The sequence below is a fragment of the Cajanus cajan genome, chromosome 9, assembly GCF_000230855.2.
Source record: "Cajanus cajan strain Asha chromosome 9, NIPB_CcT2T_4, whole genome shotgun sequence".
In the NCBI taxonomy this organism is placed as follows: Eukaryota; Viridiplantae; Streptophyta; class Magnoliopsida; order Fabales; family Fabaceae; genus Cajanus; species Cajanus cajan.
This window is the reverse complement of record NC_138525.1, coordinates 48151509-48175588: the sequence shown is the minus strand read 5'-3', so window position 1 is coordinate 48175588 and position 24080 is coordinate 48151509. Positions and strand designations below refer to the sequence as shown.

General features: G+C 38.3%; 2 protein-coding genes and 1 long non-coding RNA gene across 3 annotated transcripts; all 3 read right to left on the bottom strand.

Moving 5' to 3' along the window:
- Positions 1-120: 120 nt before the first annotated feature.
- Positions 121-1084, bottom strand: LOC145952125 (uncharacterized). The gene is made up of 4 exons (XM_083064355.1): positions 1011-1084; positions 626-913; positions 514-565; positions 121-405 (listed from the first exon to the last, which is right to left on the bottom strand). The coding sequence occupies exons 1-4, from the start codon at positions 1082-1084 to the stop codon at positions 121-123; spliced, it is 699 nt and encodes a 232-aa protein (XP_082920481.1).
- A 153-nt stretch (positions 1085-1237) lies between these two features.
- Positions 1238-2827, bottom strand: LOC114915167 (uncharacterized). Its single transcript, XM_083064354.1, has 3 exons — positions 2608-2827; positions 2329-2493; positions 1238-2268 (listed from the first exon to the last, which is right to left on the bottom strand). Exons 1-3 carry the CDS (start codon positions 2825-2827, stop codon positions 1238-1240), a joined length of 1416 nt encoding a protein of 471 aa, XP_082920480.1.
- A 19306-nt stretch (positions 2828-22133) lies between these two features.
- Positions 22134-23713, bottom strand: LOC114915750 (uncharacterized). Its single transcript, XR_014429794.1, has 2 exons — positions 23247-23713; positions 22134-23133 (listed from the first exon to the last, which is right to left on the bottom strand). It is a non-coding gene; the product is annotated as an uncharacterized LOC114915750 (long non-coding RNA).
- Positions 23714-24080: the final 367 nt, after the last annotated feature.

Below are 24080 nucleotides of genomic sequence, written 5' to 3'. Positions count from 1 at the left end.
TCTAATAATATTATCTCCAACTCCAAGGTCTTCATCATCATTTCCATCATCACCATCAACATTTTCCTCAGATGAATGTTCACTAAGATCATCATCAAAAACCAATTTGTCAAGATGAAATTAATCCAAAGTTGGATTACTTGAGCTTGAACCTCCACCATCCAATTGCACATTAACACCATCACCTCCACCTTCACCTTCACCTTGAGGTTGCTTAACATTCTCTTCACCATCATCAACATTGTCTCTTTCTTCAACTATCCATTCATCATCTGATTGAATATCATCAAATGGAAGAGTAATTGCTTTTCTTATTACTTTACTTTTTAACTTCAAGTTGTACATGACATACACTAAGTCATTCATCTTTTTTTGATGCAAGCGGTTTCTCCTTTTTGTATGAACCTAAAAAATAATATACAAAAATATTATGATCAATTGATCATTTAATTTAAGTCTAAAACTAAAGAAATAAAATTGAAAAACCATAAAAAGGTCATGAACTTCAATTACCATTTCAAATGAGCTCCAATTACGCTTACATCCAGAAGAACTACAAGTCAAGCTTAAAACACGAATGGCAAACCTTTTCAATTCTGGACAATGATCCCCAAACATCTCTCACCATTCTGCAGGAAGCATTTCCTTCCTGCATTCCTTTGCATCATCTAAGCCAAAAACCCCTCTAGCATAATGAAACTCAAGAAACTGCATATTAATTTTTTTTCTTGTTGCAGGATCCTTTACCAATCTTTTCATACAATCTAACAACCCATGCTTCACCTCATGATCATCATTTCTAAAATTAGCTTCATAATGTAATTGAGGATTAAGATAATACCCAGCAGCATGCAAAGGCCTATGAAGTTGACTATCCCACCTGTTATCAATAATTTCCCATATAGGTTCATAGCTACACAAATACCAAATGTAGTATATTAGAAATAAATCAAATAACTACACATAAATAACCTAATTAAATTAAATGAAACAAACTTTAGAATTCTTACCTTTTTTTTACATTATTAAAGTTGCTCTGAATTCTTTCTTTTGCACAATCCATCTCCTCATATATAAAACCCATGGCGGGTTTTATATCAGAATCCACCAATCGAAGGACTACCATAAGAGGGGCAGCAGCTTTGAGACAAATGGTTACATTCTTCCAATATCGACTATCTAAAATTGTATTTTCAATATTTCTTCCCTCTTGTGAAGTTCCAAACTTACTTTCCTTCTACTCTTCAGAGCTAAACATGGTCATCAATGATGGTTTCATTTCATGGAGACAAGACAAAGTCAAATAAGCTGTTGCAAATCTAGTCATGCCAGGCCTAATCAAATCTCTTCCTTTTGTAAACTTTTTTAGCATGCTAATGAGCATGCTTCTACCATATATGTAGGTAGTGATCCTCCTCCCCTTCTTTATAGTAGTTTGATGAACCTTCAGGTGTTTCTCAAAATCCTCAAATATCAAATCAATGCAATGGGCAGCACATGGGGTCCAATACAAGTTTTGTCGAGTCCTCATCAACAATTCTCCTGCTGCCTTGTAATTTGCAGCATTATCAGTAACCACTTGCACTACATTTTCTTCTCCAACATATGTCACTACATCATCGAACATCTTAAAAACTTTGTCAGTAGTTTTTGAGATATCAGAAGTATCCAATGAATATAAAAATACAGTCCCTTTTGGACTATTCACCAAAAAATTACAAATAGATCTCCTTTTTCTGTCTGTCCACCCATCAAACATAATTGAGCAGCCAGTTCTCTTCCACTCCTCCTTATATTCTTCAAGTAATACATCGGTGTTCTGGACTGATTGTTTCAAGAGCTTCTCTCTAATATCATGGTAGGATAGAGGTTTATAGCCAATCCCATATTTTCCAATCATCTCACACATTTTTGCAAATGCTGGATTCTTAATAACATTGAATGGAATGGCACTTGTGTAAAAAAATTCAGCAACTTGAGCATCAACTTCTTCTTTATATCCCTTTTTCATCATTTGATTTATAGTTGCTTGAACTCCTCCTCCACTACCAGTAAGAACTTTTCCTTTTCCTTTGGACCACAACTTCCTTTGATTATTTGTCTCCAAGGCCACCCCCTGACTTTGTTGTTCCTCAACTTCTTCTTCATCAATACTATTCAATCTTCTTTTCTTCAATGATGCCTCTTTAGCCTCCACAACAACTTTTAACATAAGTAACTTAATTTCTTCGGGCACTGAAGCACAAGGCTCTGAATCTTCTCTAGTCCCTGCAAGATGATGCTTGAATCTAGAAATTCCTCAACTCACAATCTTTGAGCAATAATTACATTTCACTTTTCTTGCATTGCCCTGAACATCTGTCCCATGCTTCCACCCAATATCTGACTTGTTTCCAGGGGCATTTTTATTTCTAGCAACAGAAGAGGCTGCTGATCCACTACCAGTACCAGTAGAATTTGATCCACTCCTAGACATGATTATAGTAGAAATTACTATAGACAAAATCAGAAATGATAGTTGGACGGAGTTGCAATCAGAAGCAAGTTAACAATGATTCAATGAATCACAAAAAAAAAAGTAAAAATGTAAAATTTAAAAACCCTAACCTGGGTCGCACAAAAGTGATTTGCGCACAGAGAAGAAAAAGAGCAAAGGTGGAGATGCAGAGGAGAAGGAGGCGCAAAGAGGAGAGGAGGCGCGCACAGAGGTGTCGCGCGCGCGAAGGAGTCGCGCGGACCAGGTGATGCGCTCGCGGAGGAGTTGCGCGGAGAGGAGAGGAGACGCGCCGGAGGTGTCGCGCGGAGAGGAGAGGTGATGAAGGACCATCCTTGGTACTTCACTTCATGTGAGACCCATCGCATGGTTCATGGCTATGACCAATTTGAGTAGTATAGAATTTATATCTTTATTCCAATTTTACCCTTGTATTTTGGGGTATTTTAGTCATAGGATTTATTTTCTTTGTATTTTCCATTTTACCCTTGTATTATGGGGTGCTTTAGATGATTAGGGTTTTAATTTTTGGGCTAGGGTGTTACATGAGGAGGTGACGCATTTTTGGTGAGCATTGGACCTATTTTTGGTGTTAGAAAGGCTTAGGCTCAAGTGGAGGGCAAAGGTTGCATGGACTTATCATGCACCTAGAAATAGCCAATCTAACCCCTTAGATTCCATCCTTGGCCACCAAGTAGCATCTAGGGTTCATTTGGCATTTCATTTGGAGTGCATTTGCCTTGTGAATTTCGGCCATGCATTGCTCCAAATGCAACCCTAGATGCCTCCCCTCCTATAAATACCCAACACCCCACCACTTGTAAATACTTTGGATTATATGATATTGAGTGAGCCTTTTGTGCCTCAAAATCCATCCTTAGTCATTAGGTAGTTTCGGCTAACCTCCTCCTATCTCCACCCTTGGAGAATAGGAAACCTAGAGTGGCCTCCACCTACACTTGGAGTGAGCCAACTTGAGCAACCATACACCAACCCCTCTAAACACTTCCGCCCAAACAACCTCCTACTCACGCCTATCTTCATTCCTTCACCACAACCCTCCCTTTGTCTACCCTTTGGTGAGCTTAGATCAAGGGCAAGGTCTCCTCCCTTCACACTCTACATCAATCATGGAAGGAGGAAGCCATCAAGTGGTATCAAGAGCCAAGGTTCATCAAGGGTAAAATCTAGTCCTTCTTGTCTTCTTGTGTGTCTTTTCTATTCGGTCATTTCTCTTCTCATTGTTTTCTTTGTGTGGCCGAATAGTTTTTGGGTTCACACCTTGTTCCTTGTGAGCCTTCCTTGCCATTTTTTTTAGGTTCCATTGTTAGGTTATTGCCATGCTTTTCTAAATTTTTGGTTGAGTCTCATATGAACATGCCATGAACATGCTTTTTGATTTTTGAATCCACCTAAAGTTTTGTCATTTTTTGTTTCCTATATTTTGTCTACATAAATTCCATGTATGTACCAAACACTTTGCATGATTACATGAACAAAAAAAAAATTCCATATTGCATGACATAGTGGGCGTGACATATAGCTTTCTTTTTAGGAGTCATTCATGCATGCTACCTAGTCCTAGCATGTTCTATGTGATTTATGATTTCCATGTGTAAACATTTCCTTGCACATGCATAACCGCCCACTCTCCTTGCATTCTCACTTGATTTGGTCATCTTTCTATGCCTAAAGAAACCCTAAAAGAATCTAAGAGGTGTGCTGAAAAATTTTGTGCAAACAACTTGTACTAGATAGTACAAATCTTTTTCCACTCAAAAGATACCTTACACACCTCTAAAATCACGCCACTTGTCTTCATCTCTTCTTCTAAAATTTGACCTAAATTTACCACCTACAAGTGCAAATCCTAAGCAACAATGGGCTGAACATTAAAGAAAAGAAATTGGACCAAGAAGCATAAAAGAAATTGACGTGAAAAATAGAACAAAAGAAGAAAAAGTATCAAAAAAAATTGGACCAAAAAGGACTTGTTGCTAGACTTGTGGACTTGGACCCTTTACCTAAGCATTTGGAGTTGGACTTGTGACATTTTTGGACCATTGTTGAGACCTTAATATTGGCTGGACCGAATCACTAAAAGACTTAATCAAGTGAGCATAAACACTAATCCACTCTAGTGCCTTTCTAGGATTAATCTTTTGTGTGCTTCCTTTTTTTTGATTGAGTTTTAATTTTTAGTTTGTCTTTCTTTGGCCTCTTTTGTTTTGTCTCCATCAATTCTCCTTGAGTTTAGCCTCCTAATTGTGCTTTTTCAGTTTTATTTCTTGGACTCTTGCTCTTTGGGTTGGTTTCACTTTACTTGTAGGTGAAGAACTTCTCTAGCAAACTATCACACCCTTTGGTGGATTTGAGTGGAGGGGTGAACCGAATCCAAACCTAGCCTTTGGAGGGATTTACACCACACCAAAAGGAGTGATCAAACACTTGGAGAGGACTAACAAGTTTGCTCTTTGTGAAGGAACCCAAGTGGAGGAGTTTGAAGACCTAATTTTTGTTTTTTTCATAATTTTTACTTGTTTTCTTTGCTTTCGGCCTCTTGTGTTTTGGGCCTTGGTTTCTTTCCTTTGGTTTGTAATTTGGCCATTCCTAAACCTCTTCAATTTGGTTTTAGTTCGTGTAGTTGAAGGTGATTTGAAAACCTTCACCTAGGACCTCGACTAGAATATGATTTAAGTGCTTTTCTTTTGCATGTTTTATAGTTTTTGGTAGTATAATTGCTTAGGCTTTTATCTTGGTCTCCAAATCCGTTTAGAAGGCTTGCTTTTGCCTACTAGGGGTAACGTGCACACACACTTTATTATTGTGCCAAATTGTTTTGTAAGAAAAGTAGAAAAGGCTTAGTGATTTTTACTTGATAGGGCTTGGTTATTAAGTGATTCTTTGTAGTCCACCTCCCCTTGAAAGTTCACTTTGTACACTTAGGCCTTTTCCTACCTATCTTGCACCTTGAAAACCCTTTTTGTGAAAACCTTTTTATCACTCACTCTTTGTGAAAACCATTTCAAACCCTTTTTTGAAAACAACTTTGTGAAAACCTTTTTGGATCAAAGATGAGTGATCATTCTAGTGTCCATGATCATAATTCTTGTAGTACTAGGTCTAGTGTTAGGGATGAACTTAGGCAACTCAAAGAGTACCTAAGAAAAAAAGAAGAGGAAAATATAAAAAGAGAGGAAGAATTAAGAAAAAAAGAAAAAGAGTTTGAAAGAAATAATGAAGAAATAAAAAGATTGCTTGAAAGACTAGTTGTGGGAGGAGAGGCTAGTGGTTCAAGACCAAGAGCCACTTCTCCTCAACCCTCAAGAGGTAAGGGGCATGTGCATTCAAGTTTTCATGAGGAGGAAGGGCATCATACCCAACCTCCAAGTGATATCTTCTTTAGTAGTCATCGCAATGATGATTACTATCAAAGACCCCCAAGGTATCATAGAAATAGGGAGTCTTCCAATAGGGAACCTAACATCACTCTTCCCCCATTTCATGGCAAAGATAATGTTGAAAGTTATTTAGATTGGGAAATGAAAGTTGAACAACTTTTCTCTTGCCATGGAATAAGTGAAGATAGGAAGGTTTCTTTAGCAACCCTTAGCTTCCAAGGGCATGCTATGTATTGGTGGACCTCCTTAGAAAAAGAAAGGAGAATAAATCATGAGCCCCCAATCCAATATTGGAATGAGCTCCGTAGTGCCTTAAGAAGGAGGCATATTCCTCCATACTATGACTGAGAGCTTATGGACAAGCTACAAAGATTGAAACAAGGGTCCTCTAGTGTGGAAGAATATAGGCAATCTATGGAGCTGCTAATGATGAGGGCTGGGGTTAGGGAGGAAGAGAGGACCACAATCTCTAGATTTCAAAGTGGTCTTAATCTTGAGATAAGAGACAAAGTTGAACTTCTACCTTATAGGGATTTGAATGAACTTGTTCAACTTTGCTCAAGAGTGGAGCATCAACTTACAAGAAAACCTTTTCAAAAAGACTCCACTCCCTCTTATTCCAAGAGTTTTAAGAAGGAGGGCCACTCTTCCCTACCTTATCCCAAAGAAGAAAAAGAAAAAGAAAAAGAAAATTCCTCTTTTAAAGCACCTTCCAAAGAGTCTAAGTCAAGTGAAATCAAGTGCTTTAAGTGTCTTGGAAGAGGACATATTGCTTCTCAATGTCCTACAAAGAAAACCATGGTTTTAAAAGCCCAAGATCACTATAGTAGCCTTGATGAAGCTACTTCATCTTCCTCTAGTAGTGAAGAAGAAGCCATAGACTCCGAGGAAGAAATTTTGCCTTGTGAAGGGGACTTACTATTGGTTAGAAGGCTTCTTAACAATCAACCTAGTGACATTGAACAATCTCAAAGAGAGAACTTGTTTCAAACAAAATGTAAAATTCTAGAAAATACTTGTTCTCTCATTGTAGATAGTGGGTCAACTTCAAATTGTTGTAGTACTAGATTGGTTGATAAGTTAGCCTTGACTACAAAACCTCATCCTAAACCTTATAGAATGCAATGGATCAATGAGGAGAGAGGTGTTGTAGTTAACCAACAAGTAAGCATACCAATCTCTATTGGCAACTATAAAGAAGATGTTTTGTGTGACATAGTGCCATTAGAGGTTAGTCATGTCTTGCTTGGGAGGCCATGGCAATTTGACAAGCACATAATCCATGATGGCCTCACCAATAAAATAAGTTTCCAACACTTAGGTAAGAAGTTTGTGTGGTGTCCTCTATCACCCTCTCAAGTGAATGAGGACCAACTCAAACTAAAGGCTAAGAAAGATGATGAAGAGAAAAACAAAAACAAAAACAAAAAGAAAAGAAAAGAAAAAAAGAATTTTTCCTTTGAAGACAAAGGGCTAGGTTCAAAAGAACCTTAACCCTTGTGCCATCCTCCTTCTTTTGGTGCCAAAGAAAGATGGCAATGGAGGATGAGCACCTTTTTAAAAGCCATCATTGCATAAAAGGCACCCAATCCCTAAGATAGATGATTTGGTGAATGAATGGCATGGGGCCAATAATTTAAATGATGATGCCTCTTTGGCTCTCTCCTTTCCCTAGCACTTTCATTCAACAAATTGTGTGCTTAAGGATTGCATCGCTAAAGTTTTAGTACTTTTTACTTCCCTAATTGTGGTTTCACATCTTTTGAAGGATCAATGGAATGGAAGAGCTTAAAGATTTGAAGTCAAATCCTTCTCAAGAAGGAGGGTATGATGGAGGACCATCGTTGGTACTTCACTTCATGTGAGACCCATCACATGGTTCATGGCTATGGCCAATTTGAGTAGTATAGAGTTTATTGCTTTATTCCAATTTTACCCTTGTATTTTGGGGTATTTTAGTCATAGGATTTATTTTCTTTGTATTTCCCATTTTACCCTTGTATTATGGGGTGCTTTAGATGATTAGGGTTTTAATTTTTGGGCTAGGGTGTTACATGAGGAGGTGACACATTTTTGGTGAGCATTGGACCTATTTTTGGTGTTAGAAAGGCTTAGGCCCAAGTGGAGGGCAAAGGTTGCATGGACTTATCATGCACCTAGAAATAGCCAATCTAACCCCTTAGATTCCATCCTTGGCCACCAAGTAGCATCTAGGGTTCATTTGGCATTTCATTTGGAGTGCATTTGCCTTGTGAATTTCGGCCATGCATTGCTCCAAATGCAACCCTAGATGCCTCCCCTCCTATAAATACCCAACACCCCACCACTTGTAAATACTTTGGATTATATGATATTGAGTGAGCCTTTTGTGCCTCAAAATCCATCCTTAGTCATTAGGTAGTTTCGGCTAACCTCCTCCTATCTCCACCCTTGGAGAATAGGAAACCTAGAGTGGCCTCCACCTACACTTGGAGTGAGCCAACTTGAGCAACCATACACCAACCCCTCTAAACACTTCCGCCCAAACAACCTCCTACTCACGCCTATCTTCATTCCTTCACCGCAACCCTCCCTTTGTCTACCCTTTGGTGAGCTTAGATCAAGGGCAAGGTCTCCTCCCTTCACACTCTACATCAATCATGGAAGGAGGAAGCCATCAAGAGGAGGCGCGCGCGGAGGTGTCGCGCAGAGGAGTCGTGCGAAGGAGGTGAGGCGCGCGGAGGAGTCACTCGAAGGAGGTGAGGCGTGTGTTGATGAGTCGCGCGGAGGAGGAGAGGCGCGTGCGGAGGAAAGGAGGAGCCGTGGAAGAGGCGCTGCGGAGGAAGAGATGATCTGAAGTGGAGAGGAGAGTGGGAGACAAGACTAAAGTGCCCTAACACACAAAACACAAAACGTGCGTTTTGTGTAAGTGAAAAAAAATGGTGATCTCTTAATAACGGAGGTAGTCTCGCGAGTTTACACGAGTTCACCGAGATTGCTCCGAGTTCACTAAAAAACGAGTTTACCTCCGAGTTGTACAGGTAAGCTCTGGTAAACTCGTAAACTCGTACGAGTTTACGAGTTATCACTAGAGATTGACAACCATGCCTACACGGTTTCAACCCCCTGAGTCAAGATAGTAGCAACTAGAAGCCAACATGAGAATACGACTATCAACAACTTGGGAATGCCCCAAGAGCCAAGGCAACCAAGGAATCATACCGAAGGAGAAGGGATGGAAGAATCCTACAAAGACCGTTCTCAACTGGCTAACCGATCCTCGGCAATAGAACAATTAAGAGCTGCAATGATGGAACTTAGGAGACTCCGGGAAAAGGACGCTCATGAACTATCCGTACTAAAGAAAGAAAATGCCGAGCTTAGAAGTGACAATAGATCGTGGCAGCCTACTCAAGGTACTCCCATCACTGGGTTCTCTCAAGACCAAGGCAAATCTTCAAGGTGGTATAGAGAGCCTAAGCTCTCAAACTAGCCCACTGTAGTTGCGACGATCACATTAGATCAACAAAGACAGCAAGGAAGAACACCTTTCGCCCCAGAAATAATAAACGCCCGCCTACCAGATAATTGGAAAAGTCTAGCTTTGGATTGGTACGACGGAACAACTGACCCAGATGAACACCTTGATGCCTTCATCACCACCCAAGTTGGCCTGTACACCGAGGAGGACGCTATATGGTGTAAAGTATTCCCTACGTCTTTGAAAGAATCGACACTAAGAGCAACTCCAATGGGAGTTGCTTGTCCTATGAAGCAACTCAAGCCCCGGTTTCTTGCCATTGGAGGACTCTGACGTGGCAACATGAGTTGCTTGAAGAAGAGAGAGAGTTGCTTCCTCAAGCAACCGTTCCTTACCAGATTTCAAGCAGATCCTATTGAACCTATTTGGGAACGTTTCAAAAATAATAATGATAAAAATTAATTTCGTATAATACCTATGTATTTACTATTGCTTTATTTTATTTTTAATATCTACTTATTGTGTATTTTTTCTTGTAATTTATTTTCTTTCATTGTAGTGCAATTATCCTTTTTAATAAAAATTTAAAATTGGTTCATAAATGATTAGAAAAAAAATTCTAAATTTGAATTTCTTAAAGTTTCTTACCATTGAAATAAATTTGTGTTTGAGTTTCTTAATACTGACATGGCACACTAATGATCACTTTTTTCATTTTTCAATGCATGAAACAACTCAAATGAGTTGCTTCCATTGGAGATGCCCTAAGCTAGTTCACCAAGCTCCCCCAGGGTCGATTGACTCCTTCATGGCTTTGTCGGCACGCTTCAACATCCAATTCGCCACAAGTCGACCACATAGGCACACCTCTATAGCCCTGATCAACATTCGCCAAGAAAAGAAACAAGCTTTAAGGGCTTTCATGGACCGATTTGGGAAGACAACACTGGCCATCCGAGACTTGGACCTAGCAATAGCCATGCACCTTCTTACCACGGCACTATGACTCGGACCTTTTGTGAACAATATATGTAAAAAACCACTGCTTGATCTGGATGACCTACGATAAAGAGCCCCTAAGTACATGCAGATAGAGGAATTGGCCGAGTTTTGAAACCAGACACGACCCGAACAAGTTCATACCAGAAAGGAAGTAGAAAAAGAACATTCTGGTAGAGTCTGCATGAATGATACGGGGGACCGAGAAAAGGCAACGTGGGGCCTGAGATATACGCATTACACCCCACTCAATGCCAGTCGAGCAAGGGTTTTGGAGCAAGCTCTAGCCATAAAAATCTTAACAGTGCCACGGCGTGCCATGACTCCTCCTAGAGCAGATAAGACAAAGACTTGTCAATTCTACTGAAATAGAGGGCACACCACTGAAGAGTGCACAACTCCCCGAGATCGCATTGAAAACCTTGTGAAAATAGATCACCTCCAAAGTTTTGTGCAAATCCCGAGAAGGCATAAGCAAGACAGCCAACCAACCCCGAGAACTTAGTAGTGGGATAGGCAGGAGAGGCGAACCACAAATTACAGGCAGAAAGAACGAACTAAGTCTCACGAGTGCCAAGCCAATCGTTGCGTCGACGAGCCTCCAAGAAGAATAATCAACACCATAGCTGGAGGATTTGCTGGGGGAGAAGGAACCTCTTCAGCCCGACAAAAACACCTACGAGCCATCAAATCCATGAACGCGATATGCCAAGTAGATTTGGTCCCCATGCCACCCATTACATTCACCAATAGGGACTTTCAAGGGGTTGATCTAATACAAGATGACCCAATGGTAATCAACGTAGAGATCAACAATTACTTAGTAAGAAAAATGTTGATTGACCAAGGAAGCTTAGTAGATATTCTATATTGGAAGACGTTCGAACAACTCGGGATTCCCGAGTAGGAACTAATACCATACCATGAGCCTGTTTTCGGGTTCTCAAGAGAAAGAGTGGACACCAGAAGGACTATTGAGCTTTATACGTACTTCAGTACAATGCGAGAAGGACGACGCATCAAGGTACGATACGTGGTGGTGCATGCAAATACCTTCTATAACATCCTACTTGGACGACCCTCACTTAACAAGTTGCGCGCAATTGTGTCCACACCTCATATAGCTATGAAGTTTTTGTTAGAATCTGGAGAGGTGGTCACACTGCACGCCGATCAGAAAATAACTCGCAAGTGCTATTATGCAAGTATGAGATTGCAACCATTGCCTAGGCCTTCAAAGGACATCAACGTCATAGGGGCGCCTCATCAAACAGGCGGAGCCAAGGATCTGGAGCTTGATCCACGGTTGAATGACGATCAAAGGGTCGAACCAACCGAGATGACCGTCCTTTTCCAGATAGGGGGAGACAAAGAACATGTCACCTACTTAGGTTCTCAGTTGACATAAGACGAACAAGAAACCATTAAGGAAGTTTTGACCCAAAACACTGACTGGCTAATGTAGTAATGGTAAAAAGGCAAATGGTAAATGGCAAATGTGTACTGATTATATCGACTTGAACAAAGCCTGCCCAAAAGATGCATACCCTTTTGCTGAAAATTGACACCTTGGTAGATGGAGTAGCAGGGCATCGTGTACTTAGTTTCCTCGACGCCTATTTGGGGTATAATCAAATTCTCATGTACCCCCAGATGAAGACAAAATTGCCTTCATCATAGAGTCAACAATTTTTTGCTATAGGGTCATGCCCTTTGGCCTTAAAAATGCGGGAGCCACCTATCAACGACTGATGGACAAGATCTTCAGAAAATAAATCGAAACTTGTTTAGAAGTGTATGTGGATGACATGGTGGTAAAATCAAGCTCTATCCATGTACATGTAGATAATCTAAAAGAAGTATTCGTCGAGGTGAGGAGATATTGCATGCGCTTAAACCCTGCTAAGTGTACCTTTGGAACTGCCGGGGGAAAATTCCTAGGGTTCATGCTTTCTGAAAGGGGAATTCAAGCCAACCTTGACCAATGCCAAGCCATTATCGATATGAGAAGCCCGCACAATGTGAAAGAAGTGCAAAGATTGTCAGGGCGCATAGCATCATTAGCTCATTTTTTTTGCCACGAGTGGTTGATAAATCTTGACCATTCATGTAATTACTCGGGAAAATGAACAAATTTGAATGGATCGATGAGTGCGAATCAGCTTTCAAAGAAATTAAGAATTATCAAAACCTGACCCAAGCCTAAATCTTATCATCTACCTGTCCATCTTAGATGCAACAGTTAGTGCGACATTGGTGCAAAAAAAGGATGAACAGATGCAGTGTATTTTGTTAGTCGAGCTCTTCATAAGGTAGAAACGAGACACCAACTTTTGGAGAAGACAACATTTGCCCTAGTGCAAACAGCTTAACGGCTTTGTCACTATTTCCAAGTAACAAAATAATAGTACGAATAGGTAGCCCGATAGCGAAAATCCTCCGTAAACCTGAAATGGCAGGAAGAATGGTTGGCTGGTCAGTAGATTTATCCCAATTTGACATAAGCTTCGAAGCAAGGGGGCCAATCAAGGCTCAAAGGGTATTCGATTTGCTTAATGAGTTCCACCCCGAAGGACCACCACCAACTCCAACATGGACACTGCATGTAGATGGCTCTTCGAACCAGCAAGGTAGCAGGGCGAGAATCATCCTTGAAGGCCTCGATAAAATCATGATAGAACAATCGTTGAGATTTGGTTTCAAAATCTCCAATAACCAAGTTGAATATGAGACCTTGCTTGCTGGGTTACGCTTGGCTAAGGAACTCGAGATCGCTAAAATTCTTTGCTGAAGTGACTCTGATGGAAGTTGTTGAAGAAAGGTTGATGTTCTTCAAAACTCCACCATCCAATCCCTTTCTTCTCTTAAGGTTGACACGCCAATGAAGGATAAAGCACCTTGAAGAAGCTTTAATGGTGAAGAAGCACAAAGGAGTGCTCGGTTACTCCTTGAAGAAGTAGAAGAAGATTGCTCCAAGGCACAAAGGTGGAAACCTTTGTGAAGGAACTAGGGAGAAAGTGCTCTCCACGGTTTTGAGAGGCTTTGGAAGAGAGAATTTTGAGAGAAAATTCTGATTTCATATATCCAAAGTGAGGGAAAATGAGAGAATTACAAATATATAGAAGGAGGTAGCTTAGGGAGCAAGCTAACCTTAACCATGGTTCAAGGGAACCATGGTTTGGTTGCTTTGACCGGCCACCCTAGTTTAGGAGGCTTGTGGAGCAAGCTACTCACTTAGTTTGCTTGGAAAGCAAGCTAAATGAGAAGCTTGTAGCACAAGCTTCCCAAGCTTGAAGGAAAGGAGAAGCAATTCGGCCAAGTGAAGAACCAACGCAAGCTAGGCGGCCTTTAGACTATTTTGCTCACTAATCCGTTTCAAAAAATGTTTGATTTGATTTAGTTAGGTTCACCCAAAAATGATGAGACCTAGCTAAATCAAATCCTTGAAAAAAAACAAGTCTAATATGTAAAATTTTGCCTAGGCCCAATTCTGGCCCAATTACTAGTCACACCATCAAGCATTGCTAATTGTCACCCTACTTCTACTACTAAAAAAAATAGAAAAAGAGTGACCTTCAATAAGGTTAAATGGAGTCAAAGTCTCCAAGTAACCTATCCTAGAAACAATATACAATGGTCTATAATAAGAAAATAGAGTGCCGAAAAAATACAAAGGCTAAAAATGACCTATACAATGAAAATTATGTACAAGTTATATACAATAGAACTATGCCTTCTCTTCATGATAGAGTGGTCCAAATGAAGAGTATCTTGGGCTTAGAAAGTCCACTAGTCTTCAAGTTGTCCAGTCCTTCCTGAATGCTCCTAGCGATACCTCTAGTGATTGTGTCCTTGATCCATGGTCCATCAAATTCGCAAATCGTCACTAAACAACTCAATGGAGCTTTTCAAGTCAAAGACCTTACACTACTCCAGTACTACCACGCTTTCCTTCGGGAAAATATGAACTTTGAAGAAGTCCTGGTGCAGCACATCCCCCGAGAGCAAAACGCGAGAGCCGACCAATTGGCTAAATTAGCAAGTAGCATAAAAACTAGTGAGTTAAAAAGTGTCATCCAGCAGGAGATACTAGAACCAAGTATCACAAGGCATGAATGCTTACAAGTAAAAATGGTCCCATAGAATTGGATGACCGACATCATAACTTATCTCATAGCGAGAAACTTACCGGAAGACCCTAATGAAGCACGAAAAGTACGGGTAAAGGTAGCCCGCTACACTTTGATATCAGGGGACTTGTACAAAAGAGAGATATTAACTCCCTTACTGATATGCCTCAATCCTAAACAAGCTCATTATGTCCTACGAGAAGTTCATGAAAGCATATGCAGAACACACGTTGGTGGACGGACTATGGCAGCAAAGGTACTAAGAGCTGGGTACTATTGGCCTACTGTGCCTATAAACTGCACCGATTTCATCTAGAGATGTCAATCGTGTCAACAACATGGGCCCCTAATATATCAGCCAGCGAACTACACTTTATCACAACACCTTGGCCTTTTACCATATGGGGCATGGATATTTTAGGGCCATTCCCCTTAACTAAAGGACAGTGAAATTTCTCTTGGTTGTAGTGGATCATTTAGCCTCCATTATAGCTAACAATGTGCGAAAATTTCATTGGAAAAACATCACTTGCTTTGGCATTCCCTATGCATTAATCACAGACAATGGGTTACAGTTCACATATCGACGCTTTAATGAATTCTTAGAAGGATTGCATATCAAAGATAGGATGACTTCCGTGGAACATCCCTGATGCAATTGAGGTCGCAATGGGACAACGAAAATAAAGTAAAAAATATGAAGTCGCCACCAATATTTACTTTTATGGAAAAATATTAGAAAAATCATAGAGTAGAAAATGGTCTACAAAAACTAGATTTTTGAGTTCGGGAGTCGATTACGTGTAAAGAAGGTATTAACACCTCACAACGTTCGTCCTAAGACATTACCTGCAATTAATTAAACAAATTACTTATAATTTATAAAATATTTATCTCACCCTAGATTAATCGAAATTAACTATAACAATCAAATGTATTTTATCTAACTAGTGCATTTATTTTATAAGAAATGAAAATTATTATATAAAAAAGATAATATTATTTTTTGGGCTTGACAAGATTTATTTCTTGCTCCTACGTATCTCTATATGCAGTGGAGAATCAAAGTCACGTAGTTCTTTGTAGAAAATACTTGTGTGTTGATATTTTTTAATTTAAATTTTATTTTTATTAAATATAGGATTAATTCTTGAACTGTCTTAGCTCATTAACCCTAAAATTTAAAATTGACTGAGGTGTACACCAAAGTCTACTCAATAAAATATTTAATTTTAATTTTAATTATTGTTATAGATATTATTATTACTATGATATATACTTAAAAGGATTTTTTCGTTGGATATTTCTATTTTGGAGAAAAAAATTTAAAGATATTGAGTTGTCACAACTTGTATCTTAAATTTAAAGGTTAAAATGATGTCACATCTAATTAACAATTTCTCCAATAAAATCTTCGATATAATGACTTCAAATATTTTTATTGAATACTGTGATAATACTTTTTGATGTTTAATTATATTTTGAATTTAAATAAGGATTTTAAGATAAATTGTCACAACTTGCACCTTTAAGCTCCAGAATTAAGAGAATGTTACATTCAAATGATTATTCTTTTTAAATGATAGATATTATTAATATAAATAATGATGAAGAAATCCCATAGTTATTAATATTGTTATATAATAGTAACTATTATTATTATTACTATTATTATAATTATAATTATTATTATTGTTATTATTATTATTATAATTATAATTATTATTATTCTTATAATAATAGTAACTATTACTATTATAAATGCCAAACCCAAACTTTCATATAATCTTAGATATCACTTCAATTCAGCTAAGGAAAATTCAGAAATGCTAAACTCTTTAACAATGACATATACCAAATGCCTCATTGCGATTTTATCCTTTAAATTGGCATTTGGCTGAATGACTCTAGCATTAGAATTTTTACTAACAACCAAAATTGACTATTGGCAAATAACAATCTCATGAAGCACCTTGCTCCAGAACTACACAAGTCGGAACCATGCAGGGAATCAATGCCAACACAGATGGAATTATCCAGAATCAATTCAACCACAATCCACTCAAAAAGGTGGGGAAAAAAAAGGAGAGGATTCGATGCACTCAATTAAAAAACACAAGCAAAATGCTTCATGCTAACTAACAAGCAAACAACCAGAGCACATGAAAATAGCAAACCCTCCTTATAAAACAATAACAAATTACTCAACTAACCCTATAATTTAAAACAACATTTTTGCCCCCCAAATTGTTACTTCATTAGTAACCACACTACCAAGAATCACAAACCAAGATACAACTCCCAAGTTTCCTTCTATTTCCCACATAATCAAAAGAAAACTAAACCGTTCCACCCAAAACCAAAAATAGAGTACACATCACACATTACATAACTCATTAATATTATTTTTCCTGAAAATAAAACCCCTCAAATCGAGGATCTCAATTCCACCAAATTCCTAATTCACAAAAACAAGAAGCCCGAAAAGCGCATGAACAGTGCAGAGCACGTTAAAGAGAGAAACGGGATAATCATACCACGTTGCACAAAATGGTGAGATTATTGAGAGGGAATTGAGAAAACGCATGCATCACACGGGCGAGGAGAAGAAGCACTACTACAAGATACACATTTTACATCGGTTCTTTAAAGTCATCTACATCGGTTCTAAAACCGATGTAGAATAGAGCGACGTAAAAAATGTATACATTTTTACATCGGTTCTGAAAAACCGATGTAGATTTAAGCATAAATTTACATCGGTTCTCTGGAGAACCGATGTAGATTTAAGCATAAATCTACATCGGTTCTCAAGAGAACCGATGTAAATTGCAGTTTTTTTTTTAAAAAAAATAATGCTTATTTTTGGATTATTTTTGATTACCTGTAATTAAATACAAATGTATGCTCATTACATTTCTTTGCTAATAGGAGATAAATTTATAGTATACAGAAAGCAAATAGGAGGTGTATTATAGTAACATCTCATACTCCCACCAGCAAGTCTTTCCCATATGGATAACAAAATTAATAGCTTACAAAATCATCATTGCTAAATTAGAGTGCACAGTTATGACAGTAATATTTTAGATAAATTTATGATGTTTAAAAAACAACAATTACAACTTAATGAAAATACAATGCTTCAACTGTGCGGGGGACACACAGGCACACAGTTTACTTCATGTAAGATACAATGCAACATGCTACCAAGAAAAGAAATTACTACTCCTACCACATTAATGCTTCTTCACCTCATTTTTATGCCTGTCCACTAGTATGCAAAGCTGTCCTCCCATTTTGTGAATCTTGAGCAGATGGATCAGCTCCAGCTGCAAGAAATATCTGCACCAGTTCTCTCCCCTCTATATAAGCAAATTACAAATAGATAAGCAGTGGCTGAGATAGTTCTGCAGTCATAAATAATCAAGGAAGTCCAAAATTATGACGAACATAAATTTATATCAACCAAGACAACATGATATTACAAATTATAATATACATACTTATGTATAAATTTTAATGAAACAAATAAATATAAACGTACCCTTTTAGAGGCTAGCTCAAGAGCAATTCTCGCTCTTGCTATAACTCCAAATTGTCCTAAGCCTCCAGGAATGCTGTCATAACAAATGATGCCCTGTTCAGAAAAAAAAAATATTTAAGAGTAGAAAAACATTAGAATAATTTACTAACTTCCATGAGATAAAACATGGAATGTATTAATTAATTGTAAATTTTGTTTAGGGAAACAGATATGAGTGATTTTAATTTTTACCCAATATGGAATTCCATAGAGCTTGAGCAAAATTTGAATCATACTGTAAAGTAGTAAAATAAATTTGAATCATAAATACTTCAATTGAATAACCAGATTTGCAGCACAAGCGCTCAACTCACAAGGGTCTCCCCTTGTAAGGAGTGATCTCCTTCAATCCACAGGAAAAAAAACTACTATAATAATCAACCCCCATCCGAACATAATGTACACACAAACATGACACAACTGTCCAACACAATTAATACAAATAACTGCCAAATAAACCACATTAATAAATGTCAGATAAACCGCACGTAGCTGTTCAGCACATATATAAATAACTGATGGAGCCTATTTCTTATAACTCATATCATATACTTGAGGCCTTCCATCGGTCTATCCAGTTTGAAACTTTAAGCCATGACTGAGGATTTAAAATGAATTATTAAATTTAAACAAAAGGATCAATGTATGAAAAGCTCAGCCAATGTTAAGTAACCAAATATCACTTCTTGTTACTTACTAATCCTCTGGAGGCTAACAAAAAAAAAGTAGTTATTTGCCTACATGATTTTAGCATTCTTTTATATATTTCATTAAACTTCAAGTTCAAGCATACATCCAAGAAAAATATTTGTTAAACCCAGACATAATGATTGATAAAAAAATCAATACACATTAATTTTAGCCCCTGAAAGTGACAACTTGAGTTACTTGGTCCCAGACAAATTATTTCTTTGAGGGATGAAACTGAATACAGATTGACAATTGGGTAGGCTAAACATGTTAGTTGATAAATCATATCAATTCCGAACAAAATTGCTACATGGTTGCATGATTGCATGATTATGACAGTACACAACACACCACTATTACATATGGATCAACATTCAATTCACCGTCTAACAAAGTATATAAACTGATATTTGCCCACTAATCACCATAGTAATAGTAGTGGTCTGCAAATTATTGGTGTATAATCACAGTACACAACACACTTGTTAGGGCCAAGGAGATAAGAAAAATTTATTTCCTAGTAAGTTGTAAATCATTCTCAGCCAGCCAATACACAACCAATGAAGGGGTTCCCTCTTAAGCCCTCTATCATCATTTTGGACACACCCATGTAGCACTCCATCAACCATTTGAGACAGCACATACTTATAAAGACAGATACATGTCACTGACAATTAACATTTGCCGTTCAAAAAAAAAAAAAAATGCCACTAATATTATTTCACTAACTCCTCAGAAACAGGAGATTTAACCATACCAACACTAACTCACAACTTATTAAATGTAACAACAGTTGATAGCTGAAAGCCTTAAACCAAGGATTTATTAGTAAAAATGAATTTGAATTCTAGTTTGCACTTTGCAAGTGCTCGGGATAACTTTAGTTTGCACTTTGCAACATTTTGCCCCACCAAATTAAGTAATGCAGAACGCTAGTGTACCTCACTTTCAAAGCAGTCCAAAAAATTTAAACTAAACATCATCCAAGCCATGAACATAACTAAACTTAATCCACATTTTACAAATTATAAACAAGCAACACTCATCCAAACGCAAATATTTCATAAAACAACCAAAATCCAGCTAGCATAACAGTTATACCTTCTCCTGAGACTGAAAAACAGGTTGCTCGACTTCAACCGGAACCACAAAACCATGCACGGGCACATGGAAAGACACGTAATTCCCCCCAGCAGCAGCGGCAACAACTTCAACCGAAGCCTTCATCTCTAAAGTGGTAGTAAAGTACTCCGAAGACATAATCTAATTCAACTTCTCCTCAATGCAGCATCTAAAAATAGAAACCAGAAAAAGAAAACAACAATAACAAGTTAACAAACAACAACGAAACACAAAGCATCAAGCCCAATGGGCTGCTCGGACTTGGCGAGCCATAGCTTGGTGTGTTTCGTGCAGCGCTGGAGCGCGTTCTTGTGCGAGAAGCTGGAATCGGCGGGGCGTGAAACGAGAAGGGCGTGCAAGGCAGAGATCGAATCGAGGTTCTTCTCGCCGAGCAGATCGGTGGCGTCATCGGTGACGTAGTCGTAGGTCAAGCAGCAACTGCGCTCGTGCGTCTGGGTGAACATCATGGAGGGAAGTCGCTCTTGATGTCGAAGAGCGAGCCGAAGTAGAGCAGGTTGAGGAGGTCCTTGAGAACAGCGTTGTTCGAGTGCAGCGGCGGCTTACTGGAGTGAGATTTCTCGGCTAGGGTTTCGGTGCCATGGCGGGTGTGCGCGGCGGAGGCTTCAACGCTAGGTCTTACCAAAACTAAACAAGATGAATAGAATGTTTAGGGCTTCAACGTATGCGTCTGAGTATTACATCGGTTATTGAGTGAACCGATGTAGATGTATTTGTAATTATTTACAAAATTGCCACCGCGCATTCAAAACGACATCGGTTCCACAAAAACGATGTAAAATGCTTAATATTTACATCGGTTTCAGCTATAACCGATGTAAATATGCACTGTATTTGATTTTTACATCGTTTCTACCTAAACCGATGTAGAATTGACGATGTTGAATAGTCATTTTCTAGTAGTGAAGGAAACTACCAAGTGCAAACCCTCACTGCTTGGTGGTCTTTTCGCACTACAGGTTCTTCCTTTTTTTTCCGCCTCGCCAAAGGATGGGCCATGAGTTGTATATATGGTTCCCCCCATCACCCATGAACTCCTTCTTTTGTCTCTTTTCCTCCCATCCCAAGGAATTTTTTGTCAACCAGAAGGAGAATAGCCCCCATTAAGTGAGCATGAGGATCCTTGTGTGTCTGTTGCATTTGGAGTATCGCAAGTAGGCAACATAGGTAGCATAGACAACTTTTTCAGTTGCAAAACTAGGTTTGCACCACCTTGTACGAGAATGGGAGTAGCGTAGGGGCACAGGAGAAAGGCTTTGTTTCTTGAACTCAAAATGGTGCCTTCCAATTTTTTTTACTTGGTTTTTGTTTTTTTGACTCATTTATGTATTCCTTGATTCTCTTATTTCTTTCTATTTTGTTATTTTATTTTATATTATATTTTCAAAGGAAAAATTGTAATTAATCACTTTATTTTTATTTTAAATATACAAATCACAAAAGTATGTATATATATATACATACATATATATATATATATATACATTATTCATTTATTCTTGAATAATTGATTTGGAGATTTGAGAAAGAAATTATTAGAAAAATTGATGGAACAAAATTGGTGTTTACAACCCCTAAAGCAACGGACAGATTGAAGCTGCAAACAAAGTCATCCTAAAGGAGTTAAAAAGACGATTAGGACAAGCTAAGGGAAGTTGGCTAGTACACCTGCCAGAAATTTTGTGGGCATACAGGTGCACCCCCCAAACCTCCACCAAAGATACCTTTTTCCGGTTAACATATGGAACGAATGCCATAATACCTGTAGAAATTGGAGAGACTTCATTAAGGCAACAACAATTCAGGGAAGACAACAATGGAGAAGCATTAAACGTAACCTTAAGCTTGGTTGACAAAGTTAGGGATCGAGCCCTAATTAGTATGGAAGCATGTCGGACAAGACTGGCTAGGTGATTTAAAAGCAAGGTCAAGCAACGGGAATATCAGCTAGGTGATTTGGCTTGGAAAGTCATAAAAGAAGCAAGAAAGAATCGAGCATAAGGCAAGTTGGCTCCAAAAGAAGCAAGAAAGAATTGAACGAAAATACTCACCCAAATCTTACCCGTAGGCACTACAATGAATACTCACAAAACCAAACGCAAACGAAATGTGTATCTTATATATATATATATATATATATATATATATATATATAATAAATAAATAAAAAATGCGCATATATACAACTACTTAGCAATAACAACTTCAATTTGAACGAAGGAACACAAGGAAGTAATACAAAATAGATTCTCATTAAGTTTGACAGTCGCTTGGGTATTGACAAAATAAGAGCATTCAAAGCTCTAGTACACATAGATCAAGAAGGTTCAAAAAGTAAAACATTACACCCAACCCCACAAAACAAAAAGTCAACTTTTCCACCTAAGGCTTCTACAAAATGGCCAAGAGGAGGGAACCTGACCCATCTCACATACCAGAAACTATGTTGTCATCACCATTGCCATACTAGGTCTCCTCGTCATCCTGGAAGGTTGTGTCGGGATCTTCTCGGCTACCCGAACGAGCATGGGCAACATCATCTAGCTGAGCATCCTCTAGCATCTCAGTAAAATCCATATAAGTGCCCTTGTAGAAATCCTTAGTCAACTCGAAGGTGAAATCAGAAGGCACATGACAGAAATAGGTAGCTTGTCAGACAACATGCATGAAACCTGCCTCATGCTCTTGTACGATCTGATTTTCACACTCCTCGCTGTTAACTCCAAATTTTGTCTTCTTGTATAATTCAAAAAAATAATAATACATATGCTAAATCAAACAAAAAATGAACAAAAACAAAAAAGGAAAACAAAATCTTCCTCTACCTTCTTCGAATACCATCTACTGACCCCCAACTACTCTGCTACAATTGTTACAGAGTCACCTTACCACTGCAAACAAGCCACCATGCCTTGCAAACAAGCCACCATGCCCTGCAAAAAATCTCCAAAATTGCCTCTTAACCAGATTCACAAGCCATATCCCTGAATTCAGGGATTTTGGTAGAGAAAGATATCAGATTAAAAGAATCATACATCTATAAATAACACAACATAAAAGGAACGGTGGTTGGGAGAAAAGTTAAAAAAAAAAATCACCAAATGACTAACTAATAAGAGCAAGCGTGCGTGGAAGACAAAGGAATCCTGGCAAAGCGGAGAGGAAGATAAAAGGGCACCACAACTTTAGGTATCAATATTTTGTGTAGTTTGATCTCTTTGATGTTTTGAATCCTGAAATGATGATAGGTATGTAAGTAAATGGGTTTTCTATCTTCCGAACAATGAAAACCTAACCCTAATAGGAAAAGAAGTGATAATGAAATGAAAAGGTAAGTGAGTATTACCAGGGAACACGAGTGAATAAAACCACAAGGGCTGCCGTGTGCCACCGCGCGCCGTTGCTGGAGGCGATATATGCTTTCATCTTCTTCCTTAAGCTCTTGTCGTGCGCGGACGTGACAAACCCAAAGCATGAACTCTACCGCGCGTCGCCGTCGGAGACGACTTTCGATGGTGGACCTTCTTCTTGTTCGCGATCCGCTCCTCCATCACCATCTTCCTTCGCTTTCCACGGTGCCAATAGTCGACCCCACTCCGGTGCCGTTGTACCGTGTTAATCCTGTGCGGTTGAGGTTGGTCTAAGGAAGTCGCATATGGCTTGCGTAACCTCACTCATGTTTTTCTTTCTTACTTTTCTCTTGCATAAAACGTGGCTTAATACCATCATTTTCCTTATTCCTTTCCTTTTTCTTTTTCCTTTTTTCTTCGTTTTGGGCTCAACGTGGTGAGACCACCGCTTTCTTTCTTCCTGGTACCTATGTGGGCTAAGCCCCTTAAGAACCAAATATCCCTAAAATTATCTAATTAAATTTCTTATCTTCCTTTTTGCCAAGATTGTTTCATAACAGACATGACTAGCAAATGTTATTTTATTTGTTTTTATTTTACAACAAAGGATTAGATAACCAATTAAATAATTTATTTGCATACGTATATTAGGTCCTCGAGTCATTTTAATTAGGTAAGGTATTGATAATAGTGGTTATTATTATTATTATATCAATATTAATAATATTTCTTTTTTAAAATAAAAAAAAGAGACAAAAAAAGATTATTTAAATGGGTCATTTCATTAATCTTAGGTGATAGTTTTTATTTCTTGTTTTAACAAAAAATAA